This window comes from Chamaea fasciata, unplaced genomic scaffold, assembly GCF_029207755.1.
Source record: "Chamaea fasciata isolate MVZ Bird 193981 ecotype frontalis unplaced genomic scaffold, bChaFas1.0.hap1 SCAF_4, whole genome shotgun sequence".
Lineage (NCBI taxonomy): Eukaryota > Metazoa > Chordata > Aves > Passeriformes > Sylviidae > Chamaea > Chamaea fasciata.
The window spans coordinates 73,391,733-73,415,011 of NW_027094089.1; the positions used below are offsets into that span (position 1 = coordinate 73,391,733).

The 23,279-nt window shown below is 40.6% G+C and overlaps 1 protein-coding gene across 2 annotated transcripts; it reads right to left on the bottom strand.

Annotated features, from left to right (window-relative positions):
- Positions 1-269: 269 nt before the first annotated feature.
- Positions 270-20,904, bottom strand: MELK (maternal embryonic leucine zipper kinase). Of its 2 annotated transcripts, none has more exons than XM_066182440.1 (17): positions 20,829-20,904; positions 20,498-20,600; positions 20,129-20,214; positions 19,599-19,715; positions 18,937-19,080; positions 17,365-17,433; positions 16,176-16,268; positions 15,029-15,127; positions 12,029-12,097; positions 11,396-11,494; positions 10,360-10,446; positions 8,895-9,023; positions 5,274-5,499; positions 3,505-3,598; positions 2,901-3,069; positions 1,805-1,908; positions 270-703 (listed from the first exon to the last, which is right to left on the bottom strand). In XM_066182440.1, the coding sequence occupies exons 2-17, from the start codon at positions 20,559-20,561 to the stop codon at positions 526-528; spliced, it is 1,827 nt and encodes a 608-aa protein (XP_066038537.1). In that variant the 5' UTR covers positions 20,562-20,600; positions 20,829-20,904; the 3' UTR covers positions 270-525. The 2 variants fall into 2 exon arrangements, with proteins under 2 accessions (XP_066038537.1, XP_066038536.1); XM_066182439.1 differs by having other exon boundaries at positions 20,779-20,850.
- Between the last annotated feature and the right edge of the window lie 2,375 nt (positions 20,905-23,279).

The following is a 23,279-nucleotide window of genomic DNA, read 5'->3' on the forward strand; positions in this document are numbered from 1 at the left end:
AAGCATCACTGAAGTTTCATAATGAGATAGTGCAATGCTTTATATGGGATCAGTCTAAATCCAAGCCACATTTATTGAAGCCCATCCTATTTTGTAAAACACTGAGCATATAGTGTAACTCTGGGAACCACAGCTGTGACTTAGTTAATGATCTCAATAAATCCTACTTAAGCAGAGACAGGAAGAGAATTATGCAAATGACTATTACTGTGCACCATGCACTTGATAACTGAAGACATCCCACAATAAGCTTCAGCACATAAAATCAGTACTTTTTAAACCCAGCTATGTGAAAAGTATGTAAGCAAGGGAATGGCTTACAGAATTTCACTCCAGAAAAGCTGCAGTTGCAGAACATTTATTACAAACCTGAAATTAAAGGAAACATACAGAAGGAATATGTACAAAGAGGGATGGTTAAAAACCCAAGATGACAGATTTTTCACATATAGCTGTGACTTGTGAGAAAGAATTACTTCTCTAAAAAGACTCTTCTAAAAACATCGTGATAAAAGACTCTGCCACTCACACTTGGCAGCTAGATAAGATGTCTTCTATCAGCCTCTTGTACACCCAGGCATCACCTTTAAGCCGTTGTCGCCGGATACCCACTGCTTCAGGCTTAGTGAGCTGACACACTTCTAACTCAAACTCCATAGTTACTTTACCAAAATCTGACCGTGTTTGACATTTCAGGGTGTAACTGTAAAACAAAAGGGAAAACAGAATAATTATTGAATAATTTCATGTTTGTTTCGCTATGCTATTTTAAAATAACAGAAACTATTTAAATAAAATATTCCATTGCTGTTAAGAATATTGTGAAACAACCCACAATTTAGTCACCTGAGCTTTGTAAATACTGTAGTTTCTGGGTACCATATTTCTTATTATGCCCTAGGACCAATATGCAGCACAAATGTCCTACTCTGCCACCAAGAACCCCTGTTAGCCAAAGGCCCTCATCCTCAGACCTGGAATGATGGAAAGTTCCCATGTTTTTCCTAGACAAGAACACTCTCCTCTCTGTTGGTTGCAGCTCAGCTGATGTGAAAATAGGAAAAACTGAATGCAGAGTTTGAATTATTACAAGGGGAGCAGGTGCTGCAGTGCAATCCAGCATCCTTCCATACTATGAGTTTGGAAATGCATCAGAGGTTGACAGATACTCTGATGTTCTACCAATTCCCATCACTGGAATACTCAAGAACTTGAGAAAATGCATACTGAAAAGTGAGCACAATGGTTATTTCATGCATTGGGAGCTCAGTAAATATTCTTTTAGTTTGATCAAAAGTAAGAACCAATTTAACCAATCAGTACCTTAGTGTAGCTAGTAAACAGTACAAATTCAAATAATCCACAAAAAGGTGTGTGGATTTTACACACTTTTTAAAATGTACCGACCTCTTGCCTAAAGGCTAATGTCTTTTAACTGCCAAGAATGAGAGTTAAAAGGTATCCACACTATTTTCCAAAATTATCACATTTGGTCACATGACTATACCTAAAACAACTTTTGATATTTAAAATTTCACATGAGACAGGCTGATGTGATTTTTTCCTAAGCATTACCCCCACTACTATTGGTTTACACCTCTTGGTGAAAGAGCTCTGCTGGAACACACTTAACAATTTTGCACCGTGTAGGCAGATTTTATTGCACACATTCATTTGTACACTTTCTACAAAGATTATTTTACAATGGGGTCAATAAACTAAGTTTAAATACTTTGCTTTTTAAGTACTGGGATAGCAACCATATAGACAAATACAAGTTGAAGTAATAATATTTTACACTTACCCCTTCTGAACATATTCCACGTGCTTCTTTGAAAGAACAATAATTATTTCATTCAATAGTTCATCTGGATTCAGCAGATGAGTAGTGGTAATGTTGCAGTGTGCCTAAAAGTAGTCAGCTTGTTAAAACAATTCAAGGAATAAAAAAATAAAAATCTCTCTCCTAAAACTGAAGGCATTGCAAAAAGTTTTCACTACAGAAGTTTGCAGCATCATTTGTTACCCATATGATTAGGAAGCAGCAGGTAGCTGTCCATGCTCTTGAGAAGTTGGGGTACCCTCTCAGCAACATCATGGATCCTAGCACCAGGTAGGCAGCAAACTTCTTGTGACTCTTTATCAGGCCAGCAGATGGATGTCTCTGTGCCCTTTAATAGAGAGTGGTCCACTGCAAGCACTCAGTGTTTCTTTTTTATGGTAACCTTGCCTGCGGACATCCAAAACCTTTAAAGCATCATATGTGTTTTTGGTCTGAATGCTGGAGTGTGGAAGTTGAATTGGAGCACTGTTTTTGTGGGTCATGAGAGCTCAAGGTGTCTCCTGCTCAGTGGTATTCACCGTAGGTGGATGGCTCTGAAGCCACAAATACATCCATTTCAGCCCCTCAGTTCAGCACTGCCTGTTAAGTGTCTCTTGTTATTCAGCTACTTGTCAGAACAGGTCATCAACCTGTGCACACTTTGTGCCTCTTTTCCAAAAGAAAGGAGTCACGTTTTTAGTGAGGGATCTCTATACGAATAACATAATTAAAAGCTGGCTAGTAGGCTCCTTTAAAACCACACTGCTTCCTTCACATTTGGGTTAGATGGGCTATCAGCAGCAATGGCCAAACTCCTCTCTGGATCTGTTGCCTGAACCCAGACTAACAGATAACTGAATGTGATAACTGGGGCACTGTCTTGTTATCAGTAGTATTGTAAGAACACTTTACTCTAGCATTCAAGCAAGACAGGTCACAGAAGCTTTCACAAAACCGTTTCTAAAGGTACTGGATATTTTCAATCATAATTACTGTAAGGTAATAATTAATACATAATTAAAATAACTACTTAATATTATAATACTGCTTGTATGTAAGACCTTTGCAGCAACCATACCTTAAGTTTCCTTGGACAGTCTCTAGTGCATCGTTTCTTCTTGTTCGGTGTAAGCATTGTGATCACTTTATCTAGACCTCTTTCAAGACTTCCAAATATTTTGGCTTTTCTCTTCTTTTGGCTGCTATCCACATGTGCAAGGTTGAGATCTAATTCCACTGACTGACACCTGTTATATGAACAAATTAATTTGTTATTTCTTCCTCAGTGTTAAAAAACTAATTATTTTAAACATGTCACTAAAATATTACCAGACATGACAGAACAAAGAAAATTATATCAAGTGCAGTGTATTATAGGAGTTTCTGTTTGAAAGTCTGTTGAAGTTTAAATCCAGAGATGTATGTAGAAATTGCAGTCCTTTGGAGACCTGCAATAAGAAGGCACCTCCATTATGAAAAATAGATGATATTGAGTTACATAGTTTTAAAACTTTCCTCTATTTTCATTGTTTTCTAGTGACTGTAAAAAGAGGTTTCAGAAAGATTTTTACCAAGAGAACAGGAACAGCAGCTTGCTGTTGTAACAGGGTTTCCCAGGCAGCACATGGAATAAGGTAGTCCTGCTCTAAATCAGGAATGTACACAAATAACTGGACACTTACCTTCTTTCAGGAACAATCTCAGCTGTTACCAATTCATCTGCATTTGTTGGGTTAGTGGGTTTCTTAATTGGAGTGACTGCAGTGAACTGACTCTCTGAAAGAAAACATCCAAAGCAAAACAGGTATGTCTTTGCATAAAAGGATTTTCTTTTCTTCAGTGATGATTTCTCATTATTAATAACTTAGTTTTAACACCAGACTCCCTTTTCAATCTCAGGTCTATATTTTGGGAATTACAAAATATGGTTTTAATACTACCTCTACTCTACAAATTAGAACTGTGACTGATTTCCCCAGGGCTCTACAAGCCAAACATTAAGAGTAACCATTGTAGTTCAATACTAGAAATCTGAGGATTAGAATTGCTTTCCTGCTCTTCCACTGATCCATAAATAAATTCTGAGCAATCTACTGCATTGAGTAGTTGTATTCTTCAGTGATCCATTTCCCTTTTACGAAGGGTGTAAGTTTATATAGTCATGTTTAATACACAATGTACATGCTACACAACAGTATAAAAAGTCAGTGTCTCCAGAGTATGGTTTTAAAGGTACAGGAAAAAGCACCAAGTGAAACAGTCAGCAAATAAGTTGTGACAATTAGACCCAACTTAATTGTTTTAAGTTTCAGCTCTCTACAGAATTGCACCTGGCTCCAGACAAGCAACCTCAAAACTTCCAGTGGATACTACCTTTCTATTTTTTCTATTTCCTGAATCAAAGATCTTTTAACACATCAAACAATTAGCTTTCTTTGTTTAATCCTCAGAAATATCGCTAAATAAATGAGCTAGAAGTGTTTCTACATTTTCTATTTTGGATAGTATCTCTTTTGTTTTTAGACATACAAAGACATCAGACATTACAAGTTATCGTGTACAATCTTAGTCTTTGTATTGCGATTCTTTATGAATGAGCTCGTTAAATAGCAGTATGTTCAAAATCCCTTATTTCTTGAATCAGCCTGCAAAGACTCACTTCTCCTGAACAATTCTCAACAATTCTCCTTAGCACCTGAAATGAAAGTGTCTCCTATTGCAAGTAGTCTTTGGCATTTGAAGGACAGAGTTAGCATTTACTGTATCAACAGCAAAACTTTTATGGTAGTCATTGAAGGAAATGGTAATGTACATATGGGATATGTACATGACTAGACAGGCTGGTGACAGAAAATTCTGGTAACTCAGAAAGGCTGACATAATTCAGACAGATTTCTGTGGTGCATAGCTGCAAGACCTACATGTTGTTAACAGAAGCATTTTCACTCCTATACTGGACTGCCCCTGTGAAAATGCTGATATGCAACCATAAGAAATCCAAAAGTTAGATTTCTCTTAGAAGCAGCAATTAAAGCAGATTTAACTAAAAAGTATGCTTTTATTTTCATTCAGGGTAGTCACAAAGGAAAAACTGAGTGTTGAGGAAACTGCAATCTCAACCTTCATGGAAAAGTAAAACCAGGTGCAAGCTTTAACAACACAGTGCTTGGCTCCATTTTAGGGTGTACCAAAAGTGGCTCACACATGATAATGGTGAGCAGCAACTACTATTGTAAGTAACACACAAGTAACATGTCCTGATGGATGGTTAAAACTCTTGTGGCACCACACCAGGTGTTCCAGAAGCACCTGGGTGGTGCACAGGGAAAAAAAAATGTAAGTGTTGAAAAAAAGATGTATTGGATGAAGAAATATTGTGCTCATATATGAGTTTCAGTGATTCCCGAGCAACATATATGTTCTAAGCTTTCATTAGTTACAATTTACATACCTTTGAAAGCAGGTGTCCTAAGGGGAACGGTTTGTACCTCTGTCTCAATCTGACTCTTTGCAAAAGGAGTCATAGGAGCAGGAAGTGTAAAGGGCATTTCATTTCCTAAAGGTGGCACTGTCTCAACATTCTCTTTGTTTTTATGCTTCTTTGATGCCACTTTTCTTGTGACCGGAGTTGACAATGTGAATTCCATATCCTCCAGTTGGGCATCAGGCCTCGAATGCTGCAAGATTTGTAACAAAAAGAAAAAAGCCATCCTTTGCTGTGTTCTGATCACATTCAGGAACATTACAGATAAGGAAATTCAGAAGCAGGGTAAAAATACCATACAATGTTTGACTATAGAGCAAGAGTTAAAAACTCATCAAATACTTCTGATTCCCTCCACAACTTCCTCATAATATTTGCAAGTAATTTGCCACTTCTTCACCAGCTCTTCTAAATTCTTTAGCTTGCACATTTAAGGCTATTCCTCACCAGCTCACCTAAGCAAAGCAAGGAATTACCATTTGGCTTAAATGTAAAATTTTAATTGCTTCATTTGATTTTTCTTGTCCAATATAGACAGGTTGCACATCTTCAGAGATTTGTCCAGCTCTAGCCTAGATCTGAGACCTTGCTTGTTGCATCTTATTTTTTCCTGTTGGTTTTTAAATCCTTATTTACTCATTTTCTAGATGCTCAAAGCTCAAGTTTTAGTCAAATTACCTACAGTTAGAGGAAGGCACAATGTATCTTTAGCTATATATTTAAAACTCTTCTTTACTCCATTTGTAACTCCACTAGGCTAGGATCTACCTAACATTATTATGTCAAATAATCTTTATGTACAATGAAAATAAGATCCTTTGGATTAACAACACTGTATAAAACACCTGCTTTGTTCCATGAGTATTTATACCATTTTTTTCTAATGGAGATTCTTCAAACAGTGAAGCTGTATCTGTAAATTCCATGAATACAAATGCCCATGGCACTTCACTGCACTTTGGCATATCTTCACTGATCACAGTTTTTTCAGACTGGAAAGAAATATACAGTTGAGATTCCACTGTAGTAAGTAAGTAAGATTTCATCAGAAAATATTGCCATTAAAGTCTAAATCTAATTTCTTTCTAAGTTCCTAAAAATGTAAGTTCCCATGATGGCAACCTACATTTTATAATATGACTTTAATGTTGTTGTTTTTGATTTGTCATTTGTATCAAAAGCAGATGTGAAACTATTCTCAAAGAACCACTGCCAAATCATCTTTCTTGACTGGTGTCATGAAGAGAAGCAACTCACAAAAATAGCCACCTTTGAATTCAAGGCTTGGACCACAACCTCTTTTTACCAAAAGTCCTAGTAATAATCTGGAAAGAATCCTAAAGAAGAATGGAGTAACATTTAAAAGGGAGCTGGATAGACACATATATCCAAAACATATGACTACTGAGGCCACAACATTAATTGGAACTAGCATTTGGAGCCCTTCATCTGATGGCTAGCTTTGCCCCCCCCCCAAAAAAGTTGTCAGTTATTAAATCAAGGGATTTGTAACTTTCAGCCAAGGTTGCTAACCTTCATGGTTCACACCACATACAAGCAGATATATATCGAAGCATCCTTACTCTCTAACACCTTTTGTTACTTACAGGAAACTCTTCCCAAGGACTTATTTCACACCATTACAACAAAACTGTACACAGTCATTTTAAATTGTCAGTCTTTGGCTGAAATGGACACCATTTTAAAAAGCTTGAATGGATGACATTTTAGTGACCTATGTTCTGCTGGCAGGTAAGTTTCTGTTCATTGCCCCATGATCAAGGATATCACAATGAGCAGATCTCTCATTAGTACTAGAATAGAGAGCTGTCTGATAAGCTCCAGAGCTTCTATGATACCTTACTTAAAAGACCTTACCAGAGGGTTGCTAACTACAAGATGCTAGGGGCCTCATATTGTAGTCGAAATCACATTCCATTTAAGGTGAATGCATGATTAGGATAGCTCAGCTACTGTGTTCTAGATGAAATTCATGACATGCTGAATATCTTGCAATATGCTTCTATATCAAACTGCTTGAAGTCTAGCAGTATTATGTACAAGCTTGTGCCAACCAAATTCAGAAATGGATAAGCAAAAGGTTCTGTTAGCTTGGTTGTCTTCACATTACACCAGGTCCAACTAGAGAGCTTCGCTAGCTGGGTGTTTTGGCAAATTCAGTTGATATTCACCCAGTTTATATTCAGTTGATATTCACACTCAGGCAAGATAAATGTGTTCTGAGGACTGCAGGAGGACTAACAGACTGCTGTATTGCGTAGACATGAATTTCACCATCACCTGGGAAGGTATATGCATATGTTAATTACTAGCATTTGCGAACTTACCTTGGACATCAATCGAGATGAAGTAGCTTCACAGTTCAGCACAACTGAACCTAGTGAACCTTCAGCTTAATCATCAGAGTGTAGAAGGCTAACCCACCATGATCATGGAAATCACATGATGCATATTCAGGAACACTTACAACTCATGATCTATTATGCAGCTCTAGTAATCCTAGAATTCTCATCTCAAAAAAGCTCTATGAGTGAACTGAAACGATTTACACGCAACTTAATCAGATACATAAAGATACTTATTCTGAGCGCTTGCCTCTAGCACAGAAAGCAGCACACTCAGATCATTTCACAGATGTTTTGTCTCAAGGTGGAACAGCTTATACAAGTCTGCAACTCCACTGAATGCTTTAGAATTTGTCGAATAGACTAGTATCACTGATGTCACAAATGGTTGCATATTATATACAACATTGCAAGGAGTTTAGCAACTCTAGCCACGTTCTGAAGGGCCCTATCACTACCAAACTACAGGAATAAAATTTCCCCTAAGATATACAAAACTACTTCAGAATCCCAATCATCAGAAAAACAGCAACAACACATTTCTTTTACTGAAAGTATACAGCTTCCTCTCTAGGATTATGTTCTCAAGTGGAACAGATGAGAAAGGGATGACTCCCTCTGATTTGATCACTAGCTCCCATAGTGCCTATGTCATCTCAGAGAACACTGCCCAGGTGACATATCATGAGGTATCAAAAGATTTTCCTTACCAAATGCAACCCTCAAGGTAGAAAAAAGCAGAGACAAACACAGAGCACAGTTAGTCATCACAGAACAAGATCTGGAATCACCCAGGCCAGAAAATAGGGGATTTAAGCCCATTAACAAGGAGGGATTCTGTGTGGCACTTGATGCAGCAAATCCTCCCAGATGGCTGTTCCAGTAAAGCCAATCCATAGAAGCAACCCAGCTTGCTAAATCATGTTAATGAGAAGACTGAACTCTTTAATGCCTAAGACTCTAGCTGACTGTGTACTTCACAGAATATTCTGAGTTGGAAGAAACTCTCAAAAATCACCAGGTTCAACTCTTAAGTGAATGGGCTGTAAGAGGATCAAAAGCACCTTGGTGTTATTAGCACCATGCTGTAACCAGTTGAGCTAAACTCAGCTTCATGCTCTCTTCCTGATGTTTAGAGCAGCAGAATGTTTCTCCAGGAAGAGCTTTGTCAATGCAGAGCAGGATTTTAAGCAAGGTGCTGTCCTGCTGAACTCAAGTTTACCTCGAGGCCTGTCAACATCATGGTATTGGCATTCTCTGTTAGACGTGGAAACCTTAAACGAACACGCTTGCCACGAGCCTTCTTGGATAGAAGCAAGAGGTATGTTGCTGACATGTGGTCATATTTCCACTGTGGGGTCAAGGAGAAAGAAAGAAAAAGTATTTTAATCTCCTCTTTGGAACCATTGCAAGTACAAGCCAAGCTCAGCCTTTTGAGCATTCCTATGTCTCTACAAGTTTCACTACCTAATATGCAACCCTAATTACAAATGAGTGTTATTTTAGACTTCAAGTGATTTGCATTACGTGCCTGAGATCAAGAAAAAGGTACCGTGTTGGCTGTTCTTTGCAAGTAGCAAGGAAATGCTGGAGTAAGGATACATCTACTGAAGTGAATGCAAACCTAATAATTCGGTTTATCCAATACTTCAGCCAGAGTATAAACTTTTTGGAAGTAACTCCTCCCCATTCTTTCCCAAATGCCAACTTTTTGCATGATTTTCAGCAACTCTGCGTATATGAGGAACACAGACACCACTTTTGATGGGTTTGCAGCATAGCACAGTTAATTTGAATAATTTATAAGGGATTAGAAGTCTTCCAGTAAAGGACTATGCAAATGTCACAAACTTCTTTGGAAGGAACTTTCCCCTCTGTAGACAGGTTATTCTGATTATTTGCTATAACTAAAGAACAAGAACTAACTCCACAAATCTGTATCACACACATTTTAAAAGTCTGTTTCTGCTATAGTTATGTGGAAAACCCAAGTGTTTTAAAAAACCCAGGGCTATTGCCACTGCTAACAAGTACAAAGAAGCAGAAAATTCAATTTTAATGATGAATTTTCAGATTCAAGAAAAAGCTGGAGTACACATCATTCTTTAAGTCTTTTCAACAGCATGCAATGTTACTGCTAACACTTGCACAATTCTTCTAGAAGTATTCAGTTCTTTCGTCATCTGTAGTCAAAAAATTACTAAACATACCCACAAATTTTAAAATCTGTGAATAGTAACTCAAAAAGCCCCTGTATTTTGTAGACTGCCTTGATGTTGTTCTCTTATTTTTATCTTTTTTTTTCTTTTCCTACTCTTTATTGAACCATTTCAAAGCAAAGAGTTAGCCCAGCAAATCGTATCTGTTGTTCAACTATAAATTTCTACAAGTCTATTATGACTTTCAGAGATTCAGAAGGATTTTACCATAGTGGGAAACAACAGTAAGATTTAGGAAACATGAAGACCACCATTAAAGGAGAAAAAGTAGTAAGTAAATTTGAACTTCCGAACAGGTAGCTTGTAGTTACAAGCTACAGCCAGATTCTAGAGTTCTGCAGGGGCTCCTTAAATCTGAAATGTATGTAAACTGTCATACTTTGGAAAATATAAGTATTGTCTGGTAACACAGTAAATTTATTTATTACTGCATTTAATTACTGTAAATTACTGACATAAACTTCTTACCTCTGTTATTAATTGTGATATAGACTCCCTGCTCTGCTCATGAAACACAGAAAGCTCTGTTACACAGTCCTCATCAAGATGTCCCAGCTGCAAGAACACAATGGATATTGAAGTGTGAGGTTTTCAATTTGCCCCATAATCCATATCTAACAGTGACACTGAGACCCAGTGGGCTGAGTCAATAGTCAATGACGATTTTAGACCTTGTATTTCAAACGCTTAGCATCACAGCTACACATTGTAGGAAACAGACTGAGAAAGTCACACAACTTCATGGCCTGGATCCTCACAAGTGAGAGCTTAAAAATTCAAATAAGCCATCCAAAAGAAGGTAAGATTTTTACTAGAATAGAAGCTACACTTTCATCTGCCTATAATATAAAGCTACAAGCCATGTCCATCTCTACCAGAGCCAGCTTGCACTGAGGATGCCAGCACAAGCAAACTGTTCTTTACCTAGGGCAACAGTGGCATCTGCTGGCAATGGGAAACACTGGCTGTCAACACCCAGGAACTTCTCAGCACTTTCTGCTGACAGCCAGATTATTTTGTTTGTTTCCTCTCCATACTGCCTTCATCTCTTACACAAGTAAACCAAGTTACAGAGAGACAGGATGAATATTCTTTCAATGAATATTCTTTGAATTTTTATTCAAATTTTCATTGAGGACTACATACAAGATAAGCCATAAGTATATCTAGCATGTCCGTCAGAGTATTTGTATTTTGCACATTAAACAAAGTACTAGAGAAGGAGCTGGTCATTCACATGTGGAAGTATTTCACTTTTTGATGAGAATTCAGTTATTCTGCAAATTCAGCTGCAGAATATGATGAAAACACATTTGAAATTTTTCCTCAAAAGAAATCAAGAGCAAGTAACAATATTTTGACAGTAAAAGAATCAGAAAAGAACCACAACCACCACAAAGTTCATCTTGTAACAAATAATTTCATACCACGTACTAGGAGGATGGTAGTAAGCCAGCAAATATTACATGAAATGCTTTAGTATCTATCTGACCAGAGTACTTACTGGGTATTTACTTTGCCACTGAACAGCATCAGAAAAACCTTGCATGAGCCAAGGGTGGCTTAACAGGTGTTGGACTGTAATCCGCTTCTTTGGGTCAACCTGGTGGACCATAAAAAAATCAAAATGATACTTAAATTGTAGAGAAAAAGTGAAGAAACAATTGTTCCTCTACTCAGAACGTTAGAGTGATTAGGGTCAAAACCAGAAACCAATACTGTTTCAGAGCTTCACCAAAAGGAAGCTTACACTCAAAGATCTTAGCTGTGAAAAGCGGCTATAGAAGTTACAACAGATCTCCCATGGACATGCAGCATTGCCTGGATTCCTTAGGTGTAGCCTAAATGTATATTTGGACTACAAAACAGCTCTTGTTTTCATAGCAAATTAAGAACAACCAAATGCATGCTGTTTGAAGACTTCATTAAATCCTGTAAACTTGCTAATTCTTTTTGTAATCAAACATTTTTCCCAAAGATTGTTTGGCTGAAGGCAATGGTAATCTTTTCTTCAAAAATTTGTAAGAATTAAACTTCTTATTTAAACACAGATATTTTAAAATATTTCATTGATGTAATGTTCTAAACCAATTCAACAGTTCTTTATACATCTATTGAACAGAAACAAGACTTTTACCTGCAACATTTGGTCAAGGAGCAGTTTACTGCTAGGGGACAGCCAGCTTGGAGTACTGTATTTTCCTCTCTGCAAAAAAAGAAAAAAAAAAATAAAGAGGATTTACAACTAAAACTGAATGTCAAAAGGAACTAAATTACTTAGACAATAGCGACATCTGTACTTTGTAAGAAAAAGAACAGCAGGAAGATAGGAACTTAGTTTTAAGAATGACTTGCATAAATGTCATGGCCGTACGAAAATTCAGCAACATTAGTAAGCAAAATGCCATGTTTGAATCACCAGCTGACGTTTTCATCCATTCTGCTTGTGTGACACATCATCTCTGCCCACTTTTGCAGCTAACGTGCTCCTTTCTCCATTGCCTTGGATCATCCTAGCAACCCAGTACTGAAGTTCTAAAAGTGCAAACGTACTGGATTATAAATGACTGATATTAGGACTTTGCAAAATGAAGATTCCCTCTAATCATTACTTTTCAGACACTAGAAGTACACCCTCCTCAGTATTAGGATATTCTTTTTTGAATAGGTTACATCTAATGCTGAACTTTCAATCTCATACAGTAGACAGGAGAAAGATTACAGATCTAGCAAGTGAGATTTTTTCAAGATAATTATTTACTGCTGTTTTTCTTTAATTTTTGATTAGAAGGAAATTGGAAACAACTCCCAGATGTGAGGAGTAACAGTAGCTAGAAACCCAACCAAATTCACCACCAAGAATCAATTATTTATGAACGAAAATTGAGATAAAAATCAGTAAAAAGTCATTGTCAAGTAATGTAACTATCATTTTCTAATGGCAGTTTTCTTTCTACAGACAAATGCCTTAATAACAAAACTGTTGGTATTAAATGAAGTCACATTTCTAAGCACAGTGTGCATTGCGTTGACATCACAGATTAAAGACTTTCTGTAACATCTTTACAGACACTACTAATAAGTTATTTAGGAATAGTTCTGTAGGCTGTTTTACAACACAGCTTTACTATAAAACTAAGTAACAGAGATCATCTACATTTTGTTCTTAGTATATGGCTACAGAACAGGACATAAAAGAGCAATTCTCATCTACTGTACTGTGGGCAATACTGGACGTAAATAGGTTGTGATATATGCCAGGTGCATAAGGTCATAGCAGAAGTAATTTTTTTTTTACAGTAGTTATACCACAGCTTAATTTTTCAGTCAAAAAGTCAACAAGCCGCTGATTCATAAATGATGAGATGTGAAACATTTCTGAGAATTAGCACTGCATATAAGTCATGATTTCAATTAGATTCAAGCAGTAGATTTGACTTGGAGCAACAGGTTCGAGATGAGATTACAATAAATTTCAGGATTTAAAATGCATGAAACTAAATTCCACAATAGTAGGTGTCCTCATTTGAAACAATTATTAATTAACAACCACATAAAGTTAAAACAAATTTAGAGTGGAAATAGCAAGTATGCATCTTAACACCTGCGACATGATTGGGTTTTGACTGCTCCCAGACTAAGCTTTAAAACCTCATTTGTTGTTTCAGCTCACTTCAACATATTCCACTGGCAGACACTGCATTGCTCCAAACAACTCAGTTCATAGTTCCTGTCCATGCTGGACAACAATAACTACACAGAATAATTTTTGATATTCTTAATTAATATCTCCATTTCACATCTGAGTACTCTTCTCAGTGAATGCCTTAAGCAGCTGATCATTTACCAGGTTCTGCATCTTGGTGTAATGAGCACCAAAAAGGGCTTTGTGATCTATGAAAGCATGCTGACAGGTGGATACGTTCTCAATGTACACTGACCTTCTGGATAGACAACACAGTTCACACCACAAACAGAGAGGGAAAAGCAACTGAAGTCTATTGACAACCCAGCTGTTTCCACTTCATAGCAATTTTACTGAGAAACTCTAAGTGCTTGCTAGCATTATTTGGACAAGACTTCTAATCATATGGTTTAGTTTAGGTAGTCTTGCAAAGAGCAGGAAGTTGGACTTGATGATCCTTTTTGCTCTCTTCCAACTCAAGATATTATATCACTACATGAATTGGGAAGTCATGTAATTTTAATGGCATCTTGTCTGAACATTAGCACCTTTACACAATCTCTTTGACTTAGATAGTCTTTGCTTATTTTTTTTCCTTTTTAAATTTTTTAAAATTCTTTCCAACAACTCAGACTAAGCTTCCTAGAGAACTTCCGTCAAGGTACTCAAGCATACTCAAATTCCAGGTTAAAAATCCACACTGTTTGATGAAATAATCTGGTGTTTTATAGAGCTCAGATTGTTACGCACCCTGAAGACATTTCCTGTGCAAACCATGGTCAGTTGCCCACTGCCAAAGTAGTCCTTGAATACTCCCAAGGGAGGGGTTTTAAGTGTTTTTTAGACATATCAGGCTCTTGGTGAGAGGAGAATGAGGTGAGGAATACAAAGCCATTACTCTATACTGTTGTCCATCATTCCACTCAGAGCAATCTTTATCAACATAGATTTTTATAGCAGCTCAGAAGTGGCTGGCAGAGGAGCATGTGTGATGAGGAACAACAGCTGTTTAACCACATCAAGAGGAGTTTACAAGGAAAGAACCAATGACTTAATTATACTATTTACTATTTATTCAACTCCTTTTGGAGGAGGAAAGTATAATAGCAGATGCAGAATCCTGCTTTTCCTAGACATGAGAATGGCTGACATTCAAGAAGAGTATTTTTAGTAATCTTTAGGGAGAACACAGATAAATACTCAGATATAGAAGTCCAGCCCACGAGCAAGAAAATGCTTTTCCTGAAACTTGCTTTTCTACTGTATCATAGGACCAAGCTAGAGTACTGCACAGGCTGAGGGAAAACAGAAACAAATCCACAAAATACTGATCAAAAGAGAAGCAAAGCATAACAAAATTCAGGAGATAATCCTTTTTTGCTCAAATTAGAAGGGAAAAAACTCCCATAATGCTTAGTGATTCCTGTTCCTCGTGTATTCATCAATACTTACCATGATCTTCCTGTAGACAGCCATGACATTATCATCATCAAAGGGGAGAAAGCCACAAAGCAGAGCATACAGCAGTACTCCCATACTCCAAATATCTGCCTAAAAAATAAAAGTGAGAGATCTGTCTAAAATGGCTCATAGACTGATCACATTGTCTCCTTTTGGCAAAGCTCATATGCAACTTGTGGAAAGTAGGTTCCTTAACTCTGGACAGAACTCTTATTACAGTCCAAGTGAAAGCACACAATTTTCAATTCACTGAAACTAGAGCACTAGTAAAACCATTACCCTGTCCCTTAGGTCACCAAATTGCTGCCTTACTTTCAACCTACAAGGATTTCACTGACAAAAAGGAAATCAAACTCATCTGAAGGGATTTTGTAGTCAAGAGCACTAGTGATTATGACAGCTGTCAGTACAGTTACAATCAGCTTTAAAGCCCCACGGTTTCTTCTCTGTATAGACAAGACAATGTCCCTCATACTGCAACTCCCACTTCAATCATAAAGATAAAGGAGGTTTGAGAAACACTGACTTTGTGGAAAACAAAAAAGAATACTTAGAGTTCAGGGACAGTGGTGCAAAGGAGGTAAAGGAAAAAATACAGACTCCATCCAACAGCACAGATAGTTAGGAAGTTTGAGGAGATTGAAATTGCAGTATTTTGAATGGATTGACAAGGGCATGTAGCAGACCCCAATGTTCTATACATGGAATCAAAGCTGGACAAATGCCACAGGTTTTGTTCTCTTTAATTTTACTACACTGAACAGTACAAAGAGCAAGTTTTCATAAAAGATTTTAAAGGCAAAGAACACAGGATACTGAGACTGCACAGAAATTTGCAACAAGACTTGGATAATTAATAGAACAAATTGCTGCTTGGAATAATGTGGTAGAAGGCAGTTATTCTTTGTAGAGCAACACCTGGGGACAGTGAAGGATTAGTCAGAGATGAAGAAGAGAGGTGCAGAGCCTGCAGTCAGGAGCTATTCCAGGCTGTGGCTGCTCTCAGTCACACAGCTCCTGAGAGCCACTGAGGCAACATGACATTGCAGAAAGACACCAAGGGAGTATGTCTGAATCTCACCTTTAAATACATAGTGAGCAGGGAAAAACCACCCTAACCCACAACTGTATCACCTACCTCTGAGCCAATGTATGCTTTGCCCTGAATCAGCTCTGGTGCTGCATAAGCTGGGCTTCCACAGCAGGTGTTCAGATGGTAATCAAGGCCACCCTAGGACAAGACAAAACTGATGACAAAGAAGCATTGGCTCTAACACAAATATTCTTCTAGCAACAACATAATAGAGGCCTCAGAAGCTTCATTTTCCAATGCTGTGTATAAACAGTCACCTAACATTTTGCTTTGGTATAATATATGGCTTCACCAGGCAAAAACTGTCCAAGACCAGGAGAATCCTACAAATGTTCAGATCCTGAGCTGCTCCTTCATATATTATACCAGCACCCTTTTCTGCAGCTCCTCTTGTGAAAGGAATACTTCCCTTTGTGACCGGAAAGAAAACAGATGGAACTTGGGAATCAGTAATCCAAGCACTACTGGGCATGAGGTCGGTTGGATATTTATATCAATATTTAAGGCAATTAACTTCATGAAGAACCACTAAAATGCTTCCTTATTAAAAATGTGTTATTCCTTAGCCTGGGCTTTGTTCTTAACAGATCAGAATGAGATGACATTCTACCACCAAGATGGTGGTCTAATACTCCCAATTTCCTGCAAGGTGCTTTAACTTGACTCAGCTAAAACAATCTGAGGACTTTGGATCAGTAAGATCTTCGTCCCATTAAATCCCTTCTTCCCAGCACCCATCTCATGTGAAGAAGACAGAGCAGCAATGTAGAAACCAACTTTAAACTTGTTAAACAACTCAGTACAACCATGTGGATCCAGAAGCTTTGTAAAGGAAAGGGAATCTATTTGATTAGATCCACAATCTCCACATATAGACAAATCCTATGGAAATTACACCTACCATTGAAATTATGATGGGCAAATGGACACCATAAGCTTTGTCCACCAAAATGGACAAACATAAGCTTTACAGTACAAGCCTTTGTGGGAGTAGATACTCTACATGCAAGGCAATCTGTGCCTTATATTGCAATGAAAGATGAAGTGTAAGAGGAGAAAAACTGATATTCTGCTCAGAAAATGAAAAAGTAAGGCCCTACCAAGCAATCAGCAGTGGGACAACTACACCAACAGCTTGAATTCAGTGTAAGGCACTGCACTGCCCTGAAGTCATGCCTGCAATTTTTATGTGCACACTGCAGCTGATCAAGCTGACAGCAGCTGACACCCTTACCTTTGGCTTTGCACAAAGCCCAAAGTCTATCAGCTTCAGATTATGTTCCTCATCAATCAGCAAATTTTCCTAGTAAAAGAGAAAGTGGTAATGAATTCTTACATAACACCAGAAACATCCAAGAAACCACATTTTCCTTTCACTCTTTCTTCTTGCCATTAACACCCATAATTTACCTGAAGCTCTCCTCTGAGATTTTGGCCTGTTGCTAATGAATGTATCTTATACTCCAGACAGGTAATGCAAACTCCTACCTGCTTAGAAAGGCCACGGGGCTGCTAGACAGAAAGCAAAAACTGTGAGGCAGCAGCCTGCCCTGGCAGAAAAGGCAGTCAGTGATATCCCAGATGGTGTGAAAAGAAGCAGAGCTGGCAAAGTGGGGGAAGCCACTTGCCCTCTGTTCACCTCAGTGGGAACACCACATTCAGTTTCTTCCCACCTTCTAGCACAGGAAAGACACCAAACTGAGGTAAGCTCCATGGTTGGACAGCAGCCTGTCCAGGGGGCTGGAGCACTTCTCCCATGCGAGGAGGCTGAGGGAGAGATGGTCTTTCAGCCCGTAGGTGACAAAGCTTCAGTGGAGACCTCATGGCAGCCTTTTAATTCCTACAAAGGGGGCACAGAGACAGCACCAGCCCCTCCACAGAAGCACATGCTGGAATGATGGCAGTCAACCTGCATCAGGAGACACTCAGATTGGTACCAAGAAAAAGTCTTTCTTATAGAAAAGGAAGTGAAGAGCTTAACAGGTTCCTCAGCAACATTATGGTGCCTCATACTAGGGAGAGGTCCAAGATGTGACTGGATGAAGACGTTTGGTCTGACATGGTTTTAAACAGGAGATAAAAGCAGAAGCCACTAGAAGTCAATTCCCAATCAAGTTATCTCACATTCCTATGAATCCATCAGGTCTCCAGCTACAATTCAAATCCTTCCAAGAGGGACACAGAAAGCTTTGCTTGTAGAGTTCTTTGGAGACAAGGATTTAATGAGCTATTTAGTAAAATGCTTGTACCCTAAGAATTTGCTTTTTCAGTTATCAGCGTCTCTGAACATGCAAACTTCTAACCCGTTCTAGAAGAAAGGGTCTCATTACCAAGCCCACGTTTAATTCTTGTGGTGACAGCAAAGCCACAGGATCAGTCCTGTGGCACATTCCTCCCCTGACCAGTCTTCAGTTGTTTATGTTGTGGGAGTCACATTTTCCTTTGATTGTCAGAACAGAACAGTTTGCACAATAGAGAGGAACCATAGCAGCTCTCCCTGGGTAGAAGCTAGAATAAAGGGGATAGCAAAAATGCCTAACCAACAGTCAAAATCAAATCTGTGCCTGCTCCACTCTCAACTGGAGTTGAGCACTATTCTGCTTGTCTTCCAGAGGGAGCTCCTTCCTCAGAAACAGGTACATCCAGCTCAGCTGAGGAGCAAAGCAATAAACAGAAATAACAGTCTTTCAGCAAAGAGCTCTAAGCATAGGAGAACAGAGAAGACAATTCACACCGGCTCCATTCAGAGAAATAAAAGTGGGGTTTCATTACTATTTGTGCAAATTTAACTACTGTTCAGACTTACTGGTTTGAGATCCCTGTGGGCATATCCCTGACTGTGGACATAAGCAATTGCTGAAACAATCTGCCGAAAAAACACACGAGCTTCCTCCTCAGAAAGGTGGTCCTTAGAAATTATGTAATCAAACAGCTCTCCTCCAGGACAGTACTGCACGAAAGCAGGGAAAAAAGAACACATTTGGGATACAGCCATGAAATATAAACATGAACAAGGGAGAGCACAGCACAGCAAGAAGGCACTCTTTCCTTCCCTCTGCTTAATCCCAGTGGCACTCAGGCATGCCCCAGGCCAGTCTGCAACAAATCCAACAAGCCCAAGAGCTCAATTCTTGCCCAATGCTCACCACAGTCATGTTACACTAACAGCACAGGCAACAGAAACTGCCCAATACCTGACAACTTGGTGGCACCTCTCAGGTACCACACATCCTGCTGGTGCTGTTTTTTGGAGTGTGAGGTGGGAACTAAAGTCAGTTTGCTTATTGCAAACAGTGACAAGTGGCTTTTACAATGAGACCGAACACATTGTCAGCTTCATTTTTAGCACCTTGGACACACTCATCATTAAGATGATTTTTTAAGGATTGTTTCATTTGGACTCTGCTACCATCTACTGCTACGGCTAAACCCAGAGATCTTTGCAACAGCAGAAATACCATTCCTTACCTCTAAAACCATGAATATTTTCTTGGGTGTCTCAATCACGTGATACAACCGGCAAATGTGCTGGTGACTCAAGTCCTTCATGGCATCGATTTCTAATTTAACACGAGGCAAGTCATCCTAAAAGATCACAACAGCAAGGAATGAAACTGCCAAGTTGTTTAACAGCCTGTATATCACAGTAAGCCTGCACATCAGAACTGCTCAAACTCAAACAAGCACCAGCTCTGTCACTGCTCCCCTGCCCTCCTCACACAGTGGTCAGTAAAACCCAAAGGAGCATATGTACAATGCTACTATTCTCAGTATTTGGGAGTTTATTTAGTTATTTAATATTTAAAGTTGTAACTGCCTCAGTTTTACAGCCAGAGAATGTTGCCCTCTCCACATAAGGGCACAGGATTTGTGGTGCCATCAAAATTCTTTCAGGTCTACAGAATCTACCACTAGCCCACAGTAACAACTCACACCCGTGCTCCTGAGAACTCCACAGGAAGAGCATGTTACCAGCTCTGGAGTATCTTTTGGATTACCTGTAAAGCAAGCTTGTCCATGATTTTTATTGCAACTTTTTCACCAGTGAGACGATGTCGTGCAAGTTTTACCTTTGCAAATCCACCTAGAATTTGAAACAGAGATGTGACAAGCATTGTGACAAGCTTTTTCACCCTAACCTCAGTCGCTCTGAAGCAAATACCATATGCACAGCATGTAGCATCATTGCTAGAGGAAGAAGTCATTACTGCCACCACCTTCCAGCTGCACTTCCACAGTTGTGCCCCGCGAAACACACCGAGAAAACATGACCCATAGATTTTGAAGTAACATTTAATCTCTCAGATAAACATCGAGGTGAGTGGACACATCACACACGCTTGTTTGCATTCACAGACTGAGCCCACCTGTACCGACTGTTCCGTGTAATTCATAGTACTTGAGAATTTCCTCATAGTCATCTCCGGCCATTCTGCGACCCGCAGGACACTATCAGCTCCTCTCAGTAACCTGCAAGGGGAGACCGCAGATTGCGTTCATGCTTTAGGGCACAGGACGGGACTCAGCAGCAGCCGCCGGGGAGGGAGGAGCGGCTGCTGTTCCCATGGACCAGTCACGGCTGCCCGGCCACAGGCGCGGCAGCGCCGCGGTCCCGAGTCGCAGCGGCCATAGGACCCTCGAGTCCCACCGTGTTTCTTGGGGCGCTGCCGCCAGGAGCGCCGTCCCCCCGAGTGTTACCCCGTCCCGAGGCAGTGACGGCGCAGCGGTGCAGCCCGGGGCGTCCGTTGCCGTTCAAATGTCTCGCTTCCGGCCGCCGGGGCGGAAAAGCCAATCTCCGCGCGCTGCCAAACCGGAATGGGCGTGAATGCTCGGGCGGGTGGGGAGAGGGGAGGGCCAGGAGCGGGCGCTGCCGGAGAAGGAAGGTCTGTGTTGCCTGCTGGCTGCTAACGGGTGCGGCTTCAGCCGAGACCAGTCCTTACGGAGTCAGAAAACAGTGTCTGCCTTTCCGAGAAAGCGCGTACCCAGGAGCAGCGCTCGGGACTGGAGCGGGGCGTGCGCCGCAGGGACTGGCGCCAGGCACAAGATGGCGGCCGAGGCCGTTGCTCCGAGACAGTGCTGCCCCTCGCCGCTCTCCGCGCGCTTTCCCGCCCCAGTCCCGGGCTGCCATTTACCAGCTCCGCGCCTGGGCCTCCGGGGGCCGGCCAGATCGAGACACGGTGTCTTTCCGGGCCGGAGCAGCGCGGGGCAGGCGGGAGTCTCCATTGTGAGGCATATTAGATGACCATTAATAGACAACAGGTTCATTAATGCAGTATTGCAGCTTTGCTGTGCACACGCGAGGAAACACAAGACATTTTGTACCTTCATCTGCCAGCTATTTAAAGAGGCAGGAAATGTGAGGGGAACAGGGTGGGAAGAAGAAAACACGAGAGGAGAAAGGGCAGGAAACCTGAGGGGGAAAAAGTGGGAAACATGCGTGGTATAAGGGCAGGAACCGTGAGGGGGAAAGTGTGAGAAGCATGGGGGAAAATGACAGAACATCTGAGGAGAAAAAAGGTCAAGGAAACAGTATGGGGAAGTTGCAGGGAGTGTCAGGGGAGCAGGTATGGCAAATGTGAGGGGAGAAGGGCAGGAAACATGGACTTGCAAAATCATCAAGTTTTATCAAAATGTCCACAGTGAAAGCAGTCTGTGTTACTCCCTCAGGACTCTGCACAGGCTCAGCACCAGCCATATCTTCAGGGGCTAGCCTGGCCCTGGCAACAGGGCACTAATCTTCTGTCCATCCCTGTGCTACCATGCAGAGCTATTGAACAGCCTGTGCAGAGCCTGGAATGCCCTTCAGGAAGTGAGATGGCCGTTGCCAGCAAAGAGCCCACTGCTTGCTGAGGGCACAGGCTTCCATCTGGCAAGGCACCAGTACATCTTGGGACAGATCTTTATCATTGTTGTCTTCCCTTTCACCTAGTTTATGGCCTCTTGTCTTCATTTTGGCACAGCTCTTTGTCCTTAATGTCTTCCCTTAGCACAGCTCTTGCAATCCATCATCCTCCCACTCTTTCTTCTCCTCAGATAAGGTGGCATGATTGTTTGGAAAATTTGGTTCCAGAAGCTCTAGCATCCTGTGATGACTCATGATTTTTTCAAAATACTGGAAAACTTGTCTGGCTTTCCTGAGCAGGGACAGTCTATGCTCTGCACAGACTGGGCATCTCATCTTCACCTCCTGCAAAGGCTGTCTTGGACACAACGCTCAGATCCTTTGCAGTCTTATGTTGCACCAGCAGAGACCTGCTGTTGAGGTTGCATTTAACAATGCTGCTGTGTACAGTGCCATGTCCCTGCACCTCTGCCCAGGAAAGCTGATGTAGCCATGCTGTGTACCCTGTCTCACTGTTCTGCTGTGTCTCTGTGTCTGTGGCTCCACATGTAGTTCTTGTGAGGGATGTCATGCGTAGGAGTCTGGTTCTTGTCCTTCACACCTGCAACATAGGCTTCGTGGTGGTGTGGTACAGCTCTCAAACTCTGAAGGTCTGTGGCTGTGCCCTGAGCAATGGGGACAAGCAATAAGTGACTGTTGCTGACTGTGGTGATGGCTGTTGTCCTGGCCCTGGCAGAAGCAGTCAGCTGCTGGCTTCTGCTGGCAGAGGAGGCAGACTGTGTGCTGGAGTGCTGCCCACCTGTGTTGCTTGCAGATGGGCTGTCCCTGCCTGTGTCACTCTGGTGTGGACAAGGCAGTGACACACTGTGCACCAGGATGTTCATCTGCAAGAGAAGCTGAGGAGAGATGTTGTGTGACTGTGGCCCTTGCTCCAGCGTATTCCTCCAGCCTGCCTGTCAGCAGTTCCTGGGGGCGGTAATATGTTCTGTCCTATCTCCATAAATCTCCATACATCAGTGTGATGTTCCCAGTGTCCTGGGAGCTCTCTGGGCAGAGAAACCCTGGCACCCTGCAACTGTAAGCATGGGGGGAGGTGGCTGCCCCTGGCCAGAGGCAGAGCTCCAAGACACCTTCATGATGCCAAGTCTGTACAAAGATACAGAAGCCAGTTTTTAACCTTCTCTGTAGCGATTGAGAATAATGGACCACCACTTTGTCATCAAGCAGGATCATTTTTATTAAACGCACTCAAGTCAATTACACAGCCAGCCGGTAGGAGAGAAAGTAACCACACAAAATCAAGACGA